General features: G+C 38.6%; 4 gene segments (V, D, J or C); 2 read left to right on the forward strand and 2 right to left on the reverse strand.

Moving 5' to 3' along the window:
* Positions 1 to 2118: 2118 nt before the first annotated feature.
* On the reverse strand, positions 2119 to 2871 carry LOC117493780. The segment is given in 2 exon segments: positions 2119 to 2465; positions 2558 to 2871. Coding segments are annotated over 2 exon segments (378 nt in total).
* A 314-nt stretch (positions 2872 to 3185) lies between these two features.
* On the forward strand, positions 3186 to 5279 carry LOC117493782 (the record flags this gene model as incomplete). The annotated part of the segment is given in 2 exon segments: positions 3186 to 3309; positions 4689 to 5279. Coding segments are annotated over 2 exon segments (447 nt in total), but the record flags the coding sequence as incomplete, so codon positions are not given.
* Positions 5280 to 9908: 4629 nt separating this feature from the next.
* LOC117493779 lies at positions 9909 to 10925 on the reverse strand. The segment is given in 2 exon segments: positions 9909 to 10523; positions 10616 to 10925. Coding segments are annotated over 2 exon segments (381 nt in total).
* LOC117493821 lies at positions 10905 to 13355 on the forward strand (the record flags this gene model as incomplete). The annotated part of the segment is given in 3 exon segments: positions 10905 to 10929; positions 11241 to 11366; positions 12803 to 13355. Coding segments are annotated over 3 exon segments (474 nt in total), but the record flags the coding sequence as incomplete, so codon positions are not given.
* Positions 13356 to 13745: the final 390 nt, after the last annotated feature.

A 13745-nucleotide genomic window follows, 5' to 3' on the forward strand; every position in this document is an offset into this window, starting at 1 on the left:
CAAAGTTCGTGACTCCACCACGCATTGCGGTGTTAAGGAGTCGTGGTGGAGTCACGCATTCTGGTGAGACCAGGTTGATTAGAATAGAATAAAAAAAGATAAGAAAATACAGATTTCAGTTTTCTGAGCCCCGACTCTCTTCCTCACTGACGGCAAAAAGACGGACATAAAACAATTAAAAATAAAGAAGTAAAAACAATAATTGTGGCTTGATATTGAGTCAGAAACAAGTTGATAAACGCAGTGACACTTGGTTTATCAGAGAGCATTTCTCCGCCATCTCAAGTCGTCTATTACCAACGTTTAGGGAGCTCTATGCAAGTCTATGGGAGTACCCTGATAGTTGAAAGTCGACGCTAAAGGGCTTCCCAGAGCGTTTGAAAGTGACGCCAAAGGATCCTGACATACAGGACAAGTTGGGAGTGAGACTGTGTTGACCTAAATCAAACATTTCCAGACGCTCAAAGCCTTTATCGTTATGATTATTTCATGCTTGCCATTTTCCAGAGTAAGGGATCAACAGGACTTTTCTAGCTATTAAATGAGCGCCTAATCGGAGAGCAGATTGTCCTTCATGCAATTCAAAAGATTTTGAGGTAAAGGAGGCATATTTTTTAACTTTGAACGTTTAAACTTCTAACGCTGAATTTTTAAATGTAAGAGAGAGAGAGATAAGATAAGATAATACTTTATTGATGCCAAGTTGGAAAATGTTTGTGTTGCAGCAGCATACAAAGACATGGCATTGTACAATAAAAATGTAATGACAAGAAATAAACAAGAAAGTAGAAAATGTTGAATTAACAAATGAACAATAACAAGATATAAAGCAAGGTATTATATTATATAAGTATGTGACAGATGGAATATTAAATATTAAACTGAATATATAAATGTAAAATGTGTGAGGAATAAAAACTGTGAGCTGATTTTCATCAGAGGTCAAATTGTGTCAGACGTCTCTTGGATGCTCCCATTGCAGAAAAACATGATTGAGTTCATTTCTCACAATCAAAACAACTACTATTGAACAGTCTGCTGTGGGTTGGCTGAAGGGAAACACAGTCCAGGTGGGATTTGAACCCAGTCTTAAGTAAATCTGTTTTAGGACGAAATGTGTATGCTTAATTTCTCTGCTGGTTAAAGAAGATACACTTTCTGCATCTTCAGTGTCACCTTTTTTGTCTCTCTGGTTCATTCGGTCCGGCGGGGAAGGACAAAGATTGAGTATGAAGAAACAGGGTTTGAACCCCGCCTGAGGGAACAACAAAGGAGTTTGTGTGGCTTCATTTGTCGCCTCATAAAAAACATTACAATTTCAAAAATGATTCAATATGATTTCACATTGATTTCCTCTTGGGTATTTAATGATAGCTACCAACTAACGGAGGGAGGTCATTTGTATTCAGTGTGTTATATTCATGAGAGGAGAATAAGGACAGAGAGGTCAGAGATGGTTCTGCTTTAAAGTCCTCCTTCTGGGGACATGTGGACAAATGTCTCTGGGTTATTTTTGGCTGCCATAAAAGAGAAATTGTCTTGAAATGTACAAAAAACATATGGGATCGGTCAATTGGTAGCAAGGATGCTAGAACAGTCAGTAGCTTGTCTGCATACTATGGCTTGAGAGTTAAAAGCTAATTCTTTTTTGGCTCAGTAATGAGACCAAAACTGTGATTGGTTTTGGGGTAGGTGGTTTCAAAATAAAGAAACAAGTAAATAAAACATTATTTTCTGAATTAGGAATTGCAACACTGATGGAGACAGAGATCATATCACTCTGATCTGAGGTCAGGGAGATAATGGAGCATCAACAACTGAGAAAAACTAAAGCTGCCTTGCTCCAAAATGTAAATAGTAAAAATAATACTTTGGAGAGAGAAGCAGAGATCATAATATGGTTTGTGTGAAATGCTGGTTTTACATCAAATGTGTTTTTTCAACTGGTTTAATCTCAATGAGTAGTAAGATTATGTATATTTAAGAATATGAAGTGAATAGTGCTGGGTGGGTTCCTGTCAGCTCTGTGTTCAGTGGGCTGTGTCAGTCTCTTCCTCTTCAGCAGCTGCAGGTGGTTCCTGCTGTAACAGCTCAGAGTCTCTGCAGTCTGACTGAGGGAGGTTTTTGTACGACTACAAATCACTGTGTGAACACGCCACCACTGTGGAGACTCTGACAGTAATAAACTGCTGCATCTTCAGCCTTCAGTCCAGTGATGGTCATAGAGAAGTCAGATCTGCTTCCACTGCCACTAAACCGAGGTTCTGTTCCTGATTCACGTGTGCTCACTAGTTTTATCAGGAGCTTTGGAGGCTGTCCAGATTTCTGTTGATACCAGGCGATACATTCACTATTACCACTACAAATGGGAACATTTCTGCTGGTTTTACAGGTGAGAGTGACGGTGGATCCTGGAGCAGACGTCTTGACTGCAGGCTGAGTCACAGTCACCTGACCGCTGCATCCTGCACACAAAAACAGATCATTGATTTCTCAGCAGAAAGAAAGGAGAGGAAAGGCAGCACATGATGTTTGAAATGTTGCAGAGTGAATGAACCTGTGAAACAGCAGCAGGCCAGCGTCCAGATGAGGATGGTGATGAGAGTCATGGTGCTTTCTGCTGACTGACAGATGTGAGTCCTGCAGTGTTGAACTCACAGGACTATAAACCTTCTCACTGGAGGATCAGCTGACCATGCAAAGCCTCCTCTCTATGGAAATGATTTCTCTGCTCTCAGCACACTGAAGGCAACATGGGACACGAAACCAGGAGGAAAGCTGTCTGGATTTACACCGTCTATCATCTGAATGGAAGAACATATTTATATCAGGAGTGGAGATGAGGATTTGAGTTTGTGTCCACTGTGGTTGGTATGATATGTCTGTTTGTCTGACATTAACATACATACAGAGATTCACTGTAGATAAATAACATGTTTCAGTTCTGTTTAAAATACATTTGTTAATAACTATTATTTAAAAGCCTCATGTTCATTTAACCGTGTAGAAACTAATATAAAACTGACAAAGTTAGTTGTGTAGCAGACTGTAATGGTTTCTCTGCCAGGTGTAGAAAAGTGATGAAAAATGACATAAATCATATTAATTCTTCCAGATATGTAATCCATATCTTTAGAAAAGCTTTGTTAATTTAAAACCTGTATATTTGTCTCTGTTATCAGTGAGATCAGGGAGCTTTCTCAGTGGATACATGCTTGTTGACAGTGCAGGAGGTTTTTGTACGGCCACTCAATGAGTTTGTATCACTGTGGTGGACTTTTGGTGGAGGAACCAAACTCATCATTGACTGTAAGTACCAGAGATTTGTATTTTATACAACTTATAGCAAATATATAACTTTCATTAATTATTAAATGAGACTCAACTTAAAAGAAATGTTAGATTCCATTTTTATATTTTTGTATTAAGCTCCTCTTGTAATCTGAAAGGAACCTTTGCAGACTTCTATATGAATTGTTAGTTTCTTACAAATACATTTCTTAAAGCAAATAAATTGTTTATTTTCTATATTATATTTTATTATCATAAGAACTTTATACTCAATATTTTTATTTATTAAGATTTGTTAAAGCTTGACGTCTCCGCCACATTCAGTTTTACATTTGTAGTTCACAATCTTTTATTTATTTACATTATTTATCTATTGTCTATTAAAATATCAACTATTTTGTTGAATTCAAGTTAAATATGGATTCATTTTAAACTTGTGATTGTATCAGTGAATGCAGCTTGTCGTCGTGTTCACGGTTCATTGATTGGACATGCAGTGAAAAGGAAGTGAAAGAGACAGATGATAAATGTTTGAACTGTTTTCACTTGAGACGTTCAGCTCTGTCAGTTTAAAGAACATCATCACACATATGAAGATATTCAATCATTATTATCAATGAATCTTTAGCTTGCTCACTTTACACAAAGTCAGTCATTCACACTTGAATCATGTGGGGGTCTGATCCTGAGTGATTTATGAGAGTAACAGCAGCACAACTTATTCTGTTTTATTTGATGAAATATAAGGATTCAAGGATTCAAGGCTTTTATTGTCATGTGTACATAGCTACAGTGCAGATATGTGAGTGAACATCTTAGGTCACAGGCTCCTCCCACAGAGCTACAGTGCAGATATGTTAGTGAACATCTTAGGTCACAGGCTCCTCCCACAGAGCTACAGTGCAGATATGTTAATGAACATCTGAGGTCACAGGCTCCTCCCACAGAGCTACAGTGCAGATATGTTAATGAACATCTTAGGTCACAGGCTCCTCCCACAGAGCAGCACAATAACACAGATACAATAGTGCAAGGAGAGTCTATATACAAGTAATTGGAATATAATATATTAGATACATAATGTGTAAGTTGCAAACAGATGAATGTTATGGATGTTCTTTTAAAAGAAAACACAAGTTTATTACTTTCCTCATCATCATCATCATCATCAGCTTTATTGAAGAGACTCAAGGTCCATTTTTAAAAGACGTACAACACTCAAATGTAAATTTAAAAAAGGCAGTGATACCAATGTTTCCACAGAGGTGACTGGTATCGTAAAGTACTGACACAAGGATTTGACAGCAGCAAAATGACAACATCAAAAAAGGACCTTATAATCCAGTTTTCACTCTAATGTCTTCCTTTGCCTCCCCCCCCCTCCCTCCCCGCTCCAGTGGGTGTGCAGCAGCCCACCCTGAGCGTCCTCCCCCCCTCCAGAGAGGAGCTGCAGCAGGGCAGTGCCACCGTGGTGTGTCTGGCCAGCGGGGGCTTCCCCTCCGCCTGGAGGCTGGGCTGGAAGCTGGGGGGCAGCAGCAGCTCCTCAGGGGTGTCCCACAGCCCGGAGGTCCTGGGGAGCGACGGCCGCTACAGCTGGAGCAGCACCCTGAGCCTCTCTGCAGAGAGCTGGAGGGGGGCGGGCTCAGTGAGCTGTGAGGCCAGTCTGAGTGGACAGAGCCCTGTCACTCAAAGCCTGGACCCTGCCCGCTGCTCGGAGTAGAGCATCACTTCCTGTCTGGAGAGGAAGCAGCTTCTTTGGTAGAGATCTTCATGAAGACACACATCTCCTCTGCTCACATGTTGCTGCTGTCTCTGTTCAGTTGTTAGTGCTGCTCTCTAATCCTCACTTCCTGCATATTCTCCTGTTTGTTCATCAGCTCACAATTCAACTGGATTTCATTTGTTTCACTCCAACAGAAACTCATCATTCATCTCAAATGTGGCGTGAGCTTTAAACCATCATTAAATAAAAATGTTGATTAAAATGAGACAGTGTCTTTGTATCTCTTTCATTCATATGTTCATTGTGAGAAAGATGTATTAATACCTTCAGTATTAAACTGTGTATTATATTAATATCATTTATAATGACTGTCGGACAGTTTTTTTAAAGTTTTTTTATTCTACTAAATTCATACAAAAAAAAGAATTATAATTCATACACACAAAGATAAACAAAATTAGTAGAAGCGGGAGGGCTGAAGCAGAGCTTATGGGAAGTAGCCCTCCTGTGAATCATCCTAATATAACATTGGCATTATTGCGTCAAAAACGTATAGAAATGAAGGAGTACAAAGAAATAAAGAAAGAGAAAAAAATTAATAAAAGTTAGGGTAAGAAAAAAATAACTGCATATATATATAAGAAAAACTATAGGGTCATTTTCTGCACATGTCAATAGCAGTTTCAACTTCCATTTTTTTAAATGAAAATACTATATATAAATATATACATATGTACACATGTACTTGGCAAATGAATAATGATAATAATAATATATGCATATAAACATTATGAACACTTATTTTCAAGTGACTATTTTTACATTCATATATGTTCACACATACACAAAATATACACATGTTCAAGTGTATAAGTACACAAATGCACTCATATACACCAATACAAATATTGCAAGACAATTTCCAGGGCTGAAATAATAATTCAACCCCATAACGATATGAATAAAAATGTAAAGTAATGTTGACCATATTAAATAAATAAACAAACTGAGAAGGTATTAGTTCTAAAAAAATAATAATAATAAAATGAAAAAAATGGATTCTGGGAATACCCAATATTTGTTAGCTGGAGTAATCTGCTAATAGAATCTTTTTTTATTTAGTTTTGAATTGTTGATGACAAGTGATACTTGAAAGGTCTGGGTGAAGTCCATTGCACGTTCTAACTCCGTTTATGGATCAGCTGTGTGATTTGATGGTTGTTCTACAGGGCTTGCTACACAACCAGTTAGGATGCCTAGCTGGGTATTTCCTGACTGTGGTTTGGAACTGCTTTTGAATGTTAGTAGGCATTTTGTTATGGAAAACGTTGTGCATAATCAGTAGCCTACTGTGTTAAGCTTTACTATGTCAACACATTTTAATAGATTGAGTTTTTTAAATACTCAATAAACAACAACATTGTGTGTTTACAGTACTTCAAATTATTTAAATTTGTGTATGTTTGGACTGCGGTAATATCATTAATTATTTTGTACAGCCATTCATAAAGTTAATGTTAAATATATTTTGATATCAGTGGCTGTAGTTCAACAAGAATCTCACTTTCCCAGCTCACTCATAAAGAGACTGAATTGAATGACAATAATATAGTTTAAACAGGGTGTTGAAGAGTGTCTGTGAGTGTGTTTCAGCTTTATTTGGATTCATGGTGGTTCTGCTTGATGACTCTTGTGTTCACTGGACCAGTTTCCCTCCTCTCAGTCTCTTCACCTCTGCAGCTGCAGCAGGACGCTTTACTTCAGACTGAAGGAGGTTTTTGTACGGCTCTAAATCACTGTGTGAATGCTCCACCATGAGCACCCAGACAATAGTAATCTCCTGCATCACCATCCTTAACGTTACTGATGGTTAAAGTGTACTGAGAACCAGTTCTAGTACCACTGAATCTAGGCTCAGTTCCAGAGAACCTAGTTGATGCTTTGTATATAAGAAGTTTAGGAGCCTGTCCAGGTTTCTGAAGATACCAACTGAGATCAGGACCAATATTAGAGCTCCCTGTAGCGCTGAAGGTCACAGTCCCTCCAGGACTAACAGTCTTGGATGTGTCAGTCTGAGTCAGGAAATTGTTGGCAGAAGACTCTGAAATGAGAAGTGAAATGTTAGATAACCAACAACATGGAGCAGCAGTTTAAATTATAATAGAAAGAGTTATAGACAAAGCACATTGGATGCAAACATGAAAAGGAAAGACACACATTGTACCACACATACATTACTCCTATCAGTTCAGATGATACATTTTCAAAGTCTCTCACCCTGACACAGAAAGCCCAACATGACAAGCAGAGTTACTGACAACATGATCTCCAGTTTTCAGGATGAGTGCAGGAACACGGTTCAGACTCTACGTGACACAAGGCCTTAAAACTGTGAGGAGCAGTGAAGCATTACAATCATGCAAATGACCTTTCACACGTCAAGCAGACACCTGTCCTTGAGAAACAGAGAGAGAGAGGAGGTGGAGGAAGTAGAGGCTACATCTCCCTGTGGACTCATGGAGAACATGTAGAAACTCTCTGTTCCTCAACTCTCTGCTGTTTCTGTCTGTTCAGTTTACCAAAGGCCTCTGTGCTTAATAACATAAATATAAGAGATATACTTTATTGTCCCAGCAGGCTGCCCTCTGCTGGCTGTCCAGGTTCAAAACAACTTCATATTGATGTGAATCAATCTGTTCTCCACCTTGAGCTCTTTTCATGATCCCTTCCTTGGTGCAGGGACCTGGAGCTAAACGCTCTCAATCAGCCCCACCGGCCCCCATCACTCTGTGGGACTCCTAGTCCAGTGGTTCCCAACCTTTTTCAGTCAGGCCCCCAGTGGGTAATTGGAAATATGTTCGAGACCCCCCTAACCCGGTTCCCACCGAGATTGGTAGAATTAATTGTATATAGTTGTACAAACATTACATTTTCTCTGCTAATAATAACAAGACAAAAAGATCCAACTATAATTGTATATTATATTATGGATTGAACATGAACAGAAGTGCTTGTTTTGGCAGATGATCCTGTGCCACTGTGAAATAATGAGGCCGAATTGAAACAATTACAAATACTGCTTATCGATACGGTTCTTTAACAGTATTATTACAGTATAATAACAGGTTATTTTTGTTATTTTTTAGGGGAAAAACTAAACAAATTGGAAACAGAATTACCATTGATTTATTTGATGTATAGTGTGGATTATGGGCTGCTAGCACACATAACATACCTGCAGTGGTGTTAGTAACTAAGTAGATTCACTCAAGTACTGTACTTATATTGAGGTACTTAAGTATTTCCACTTTTGCTTCTTTGTACTTCTGCTCCTCTACAGTCCAGAGGTAAATGGTGTACTTTTACTCCACTACATTTATTTAACACCTTTAGTTACTTTACAGATCTGGATTAATGATGTGAAATATAATCAACTCTTAAATCAGACTTTAGTTACACCTGTAGTAAATTCACAAGCTGCCTAACGCTGCAGTATACTACTTATACTTGATCTGTGTACTTCTCCCACCTTACACGTAATCGGGGCAACAGAACTCAGAGTTAAGGAAGTTTTTTACCAAAACTTAAACGTTGATGAGTGAGAAACTCTAAAAGATATCAAAAAGCTGAATACAAATGTAATAGCTGAATGTTTTGTGACCGTTTCAAAGTTGGAAATGAAGTCTGTAGCTGAAAGTATTCTGAAGGAGCAGCATTTAAACACGGTGTAGGTAAAAGAGGATTTGAAGGATACTCCCATTGGGTTACATTGTACAAATAAAAGTTTAAAAAGCGGTATATTTTAAAAAGTATAAATGTCAAAAACAAGAAAAGTCATAGCACACATGTCCTGAAGGAGCTGGACATTTTAATATGTGAATGGTCTCTGTAGCTGAACGTATGCTGAAGTAGTTAGACGGTGAAATCTGGTTGAAATAATCAATCAATTGGCTGTGAGCAGCTTGTGTCATGTACACAGGCAGGAACTACAGGAAGAAAGCACAATAATAAGATGTGGAAGAATAAAGATTTGAAGAACAATAGTTGAACAGCATTCACACTAATAAGTGTGTTGAATAGTAGACTGTGTGTGGCTTCGCCAGTCACACAGAGTTACATTATTGCACATCATGTGAACAACATCTTGTTCTTTTTCCTTTCTTAATTCTGTGAGCCATGTTCATGCTCAACTCTGACTGCATTTTACACATGTTTGCTCACATGTCTGCACAGCCCTCCACTTTAAATATAATTCACTGTAGTTTGCCATATATTCATTGTCCTAAGTGTTTTCGTTTTTAGCTTTTGTTAAGGTCCTTTGTATATTAAAATTAAAATTTGGTGTAAATACTTATTTATATTATCGTTATATTTTTTACAATCTATGGCAACTTATTTTCTTAGATTGTTTGTGTTCGTACCACCAGACACAAAAGCTAATTCCTTGTATGTGTCAAAGTATCTGGTAATAAACTTGATTCTGATTGTGATGTACGTCTGCTAGTCCTAAAGCCTCTGCTTTGCACTGGTGGTCTCAGGGGGGGTCAGGGGTCAAATCATGTTCAAACTAAATGTCTCTTGGATGTTCCTGCTGTTTTGGGTTTCAATAATGGAACAAAAAAACATTTAAGGAAACTTCAATGAAACTGGTTGTTAGAAAACCTGAAGCTTTTAACTAAGATGTGAATTTGAGGTTAACTGATGGATAAGTTCATTGATTGATGTGAATAAGAGGGTTTTAATCAGCCACCGTTTAACATTTTAAAGACTTCATTAGATTGATCTTTGTCATTTTGAATCAGGATCTTTATAATAATGATGAAATAATAACTCCAGAGAGGCCAGAGATGCTCCTGCTGTGAAGCACACCGAGTGGAGACATGTGGGGAAAAGATAAAGAGCGTTTGTTGTTTTAATTCGGGGAAGCAGAGATCACAATAAGGTTTGTGTATAATGCTGCTTTTACATATAATGTGTTTTGGACTGGGTTTAATCTCATTAATCCATTAACATATGTATATTTAAGAATAAGAAGTGAATAGTGCTGGGTGGGTTCCTGTCAGCTCTGAGTTCAGTGGGCTGTGTCAGTCTCTTCCTCTTCAGCAGCTGCAGGTGGTTCCTGCTGTAACAGCTCAGAGTCTCTGCAGTCTGACTGAGGGAGGTTTTTGTACGACTACAAATCACTGTGTGAACACGCCACCACTGTGGTAACTCTGACAGTAATAAACTGCTGCATCTTCAGCCTTCAGTCCAGTGATGGTCATAGAGAAGTCAGAGCCGCTTCCACTGCCACTAAACCGAGGTTCTGTTCCTGATTCAAGTGTGCTCACTAGTTTTATCAGGAGCTTTGGAGGCTGTCCAGATTTCTGTTGATACCAGGACATACAATCATGAGTTTTACTACAATTGGGATAAACATTGCTGCTGGTTTTACAGTTGAGAGTGACGGTGGATCCTGGAGCAGACGTCTCGACTGCAGGCTGAGTCACAGTCACCTGACCGCTGCATCCTGCACACAAAAACAGATCATTGATTTCTCAGCAGAAAGAAAGGAGAGGAAAGGCAGCACATGATGTTTGAAATGTTGCTGAGTGAATGAACCTGTGAAACAGCAGCAGGCCAGCGTCCAGATGAGGATGGTGATGAGAGTCATGGTGCTTTCTGCTGACTGACAGATGTGAGTCCTGCAGTGTTGAACTCACAGGACTATAAACCTTCTCACTGGAGGATCAGCTGACCATGCAAAGCCTCCTCTCTATGGAAATGATTTCTCTGCTCTCAGCACACTGAAGGCAACGTGGGACACGAAACCAGGAGGAAAGCTGTCTGGATTTACACCGTCTATCATCTGAATGGAAGAACATATTTATATCAGGAGTGGAGATGAGGATTTGAGTTTGTGTCCACTGTGGTTGGTATGATATGTCTGTTTGTCTGACATTAACATACATACAGAGATTCACTGTAGATAAATAACATGTTTCAGTTCTGTTTCAAATACATTTGTTAATAACTATTATTTAAAAGCCTCATGTTCATTTAACCGTGTAGAAACTAATATAAAACTGACAAAGTTAGTTGTGTAGAAGACTGTAATGGTTTCTCTGCCAGGTGTAGAAAAGTGATGAAAAATGACATAAATCATATTAATTCTTCCAGATATGTAATCCATATCTTTAGAAAAGCTTTGTTTATTTAAAACCTGTATATTTGTCTCTGTTATCAGTGAGATCAGGGAGCTTTCTCAGTGATACATGCTTGTTGACAGTGCAGGAGGTTTTTGTACGGCCACTTAATGAGTTTGTATCACTGTGGTACACTTTTGGTGGAGGAACCAAACTCATCTTTCACTGTAAGTACCAGAGATTTGTATTTTCTAACACAAAACATTACATTTACTTTTGCATCAGAATATGATAAATCAAGACATTATTTGGGATAATATACATTATGTTGATATTTTTTTACATCTATAAAGTTTGGCTGAAGAATTGAAAAACATTAAGCGAAGTTAGTTTTATTTTAATATTGAAGAAGATGTCACGGTGAATTATATGTACGTTTTACTTTTCTTTTTTAATAAGATATAAACACATTTTTAGCTCACAATTGACCAAAGAACAGCTGCTATGTCATCAAATCTAAGTGTGATTTACTTTCAAATTGTAATATATGTGAACATTTAACAAGTGTTTTTTATAAAATCTGCTGAGGATCCGTTAAAACTAATTAAAGTGTATTTGTGTACATTCAGAGTCGCTGCAGGGTGCGTTCACAGTCCGTTAGTTTCAAAGAGTTCAAAGGAAGTGAAACAAACAGATGACAAAGTCTTCAACTGTAGAAGATGTTACATTTTGTTTTTCTTAACAGTCAATTATTGCAGAGATTAGTTATTCATTCTGAAACATTGTAAAGCAGAGATAAAGCTTTTCATATAATGATCATTGCATTAACACCTTCATTACGTTGCATACTTTCATGTCACTCTTAAGGAGTTTTGATGAGTGCCAAAGAAGAACATTCATTATTTTAAATGCCAGAATGATATAAAATATCACCGTTTTATTTTATGAATGAAACCCTCGTGTTCTCCCATGCCTCAGCTCCTCTTGTGATCACAGCTCATGCTCACAGCTGACCCCCAGTTTCTCTGTCCTGTGCCTTCAATGTATAATTCTTGTTATGATGAGAGCTACAGAATAACACTCTAACTCCAAACATCAAGTTTTAACATTTTATTTGATTCATTAAACCCTACTTTCCTTCCTCATTCTGTTTGTTCTGGACTATTTGAATGTTTTTAAAATATGTTTTATCGTTTTATGTCCTACATATTTGTATGTTGCATTGTTGGAGGAGCCTTGGGCTTTTCATTGCCTTATCTACATTGCCTATAAGCAATATGTGCAATATATATATATGCCGTTATTAACTGTGCAATATACACCTGGCTGCTGAATCCTCAGAACTGTTACAGGATGTGTATTTTGTAAATTGTGTAACTTTTTATTTTATTTTTTATTATAACTTTTTTTAACTTGAATACTTGTGTATGCATGCTTCTACGTAACATGAAGCTGTCTTTGGCTCTTTTCTGCTGTAACAGCGTGAATGTCCCCTCTGTGGGACTACTGAAGGTATTCTGATTCTGGTTCTGATTCACTGCAGCTACTGTGCATATGACAATAAAGCCTTTGAATGTTTGAATGTGTCCTGTATGGACTCTGTCTCACAGCGTCTGTCCCTCAGTGGAAGTGAATCTGCTCCTTGTGTCTCTCTCCCCTGCAGCGGGCGCCATGCTCAGGCCCTCCGTCTCTCTGCTGGCCCCCTCCTCCTCTGAGCAGCTCTCTGGGGGCTCGCTCACACTGGCCTGCCTGCTGACCGGCTACTCTCCTCAGGGAGCCGTGGTGAGCTGGGAGGTGGACGGCACAGAGGTGACAGAGGGGGTCCTGAGCAGCTCGGAGGAGGAGAAGAGCGGACGCTACAGCAGCAGCAGCAGCCTGAGCCTGAGCCAGGAGCGCTGGATGTCAGGAGAGCTGTACTCCTGCAGGGTCCTCCATCATGGCCACGGCCAGACCCAGTCCCTCCGCAGGAGCCGGTGTGAGGGCTAGAGGGGCCGCTGGAGCCCAGGAGAACACATGCTGCTCTGATCATCAGGAGTTTTAATGTTTGTAGAGGAAAGTGAAGCTTTGTGTGGCCGAGAACAACACTGCTGTAAAGTGTTGGACAGCAACAACTCAGAGAGTGATGTGTGAAGCTCAGCAGAGATGAGAGTGTGCTTAGTAACTGTCATGTTGATGATTCAGGATGTTCCTAATAAAGCTTTCTCTGATAAATAACATGATGAAGTGTTTGGTGTTTTATTTAAAGTAGTAGGACATTAAAAGGTTTTATAACATACTGCACTTCTATCTGCAGAACAAGATAAAGCTTTGGATATTTATTTTTGAATTGGCAATGAAATTGACGTGGTGGTGAAGGAAAGTTACTACACTGTTTTATGGTGATTAAGAATTTGATCCTAATGTGAACTTGATTTTTAGTGAGGCAGAAAGTATATGGCTCATAAATAAGATCAGCCTTTAATCTGAGCTGAGAGTGGATATTTAGGTTTTTAAGAATTGATTTCTTCAACTTAATGTGAATATGGAGTTAGTGTTTGGTGAAGTTCCTGTCAGCTCAGCGTTCAGGGTGACAATAATATAGTTTAAACAGGGTGTTGAAGAGTGTC

This window comes from Trematomus bernacchii, unplaced genomic scaffold (assembly GCF_902827165.1).
Source record: "Trematomus bernacchii unplaced genomic scaffold, fTreBer1.1, whole genome shotgun sequence".
Classification (NCBI taxonomy): Eukaryota; Metazoa; Chordata; class Actinopteri; order Perciformes; family Nototheniidae; genus Trematomus; species Trematomus bernacchii.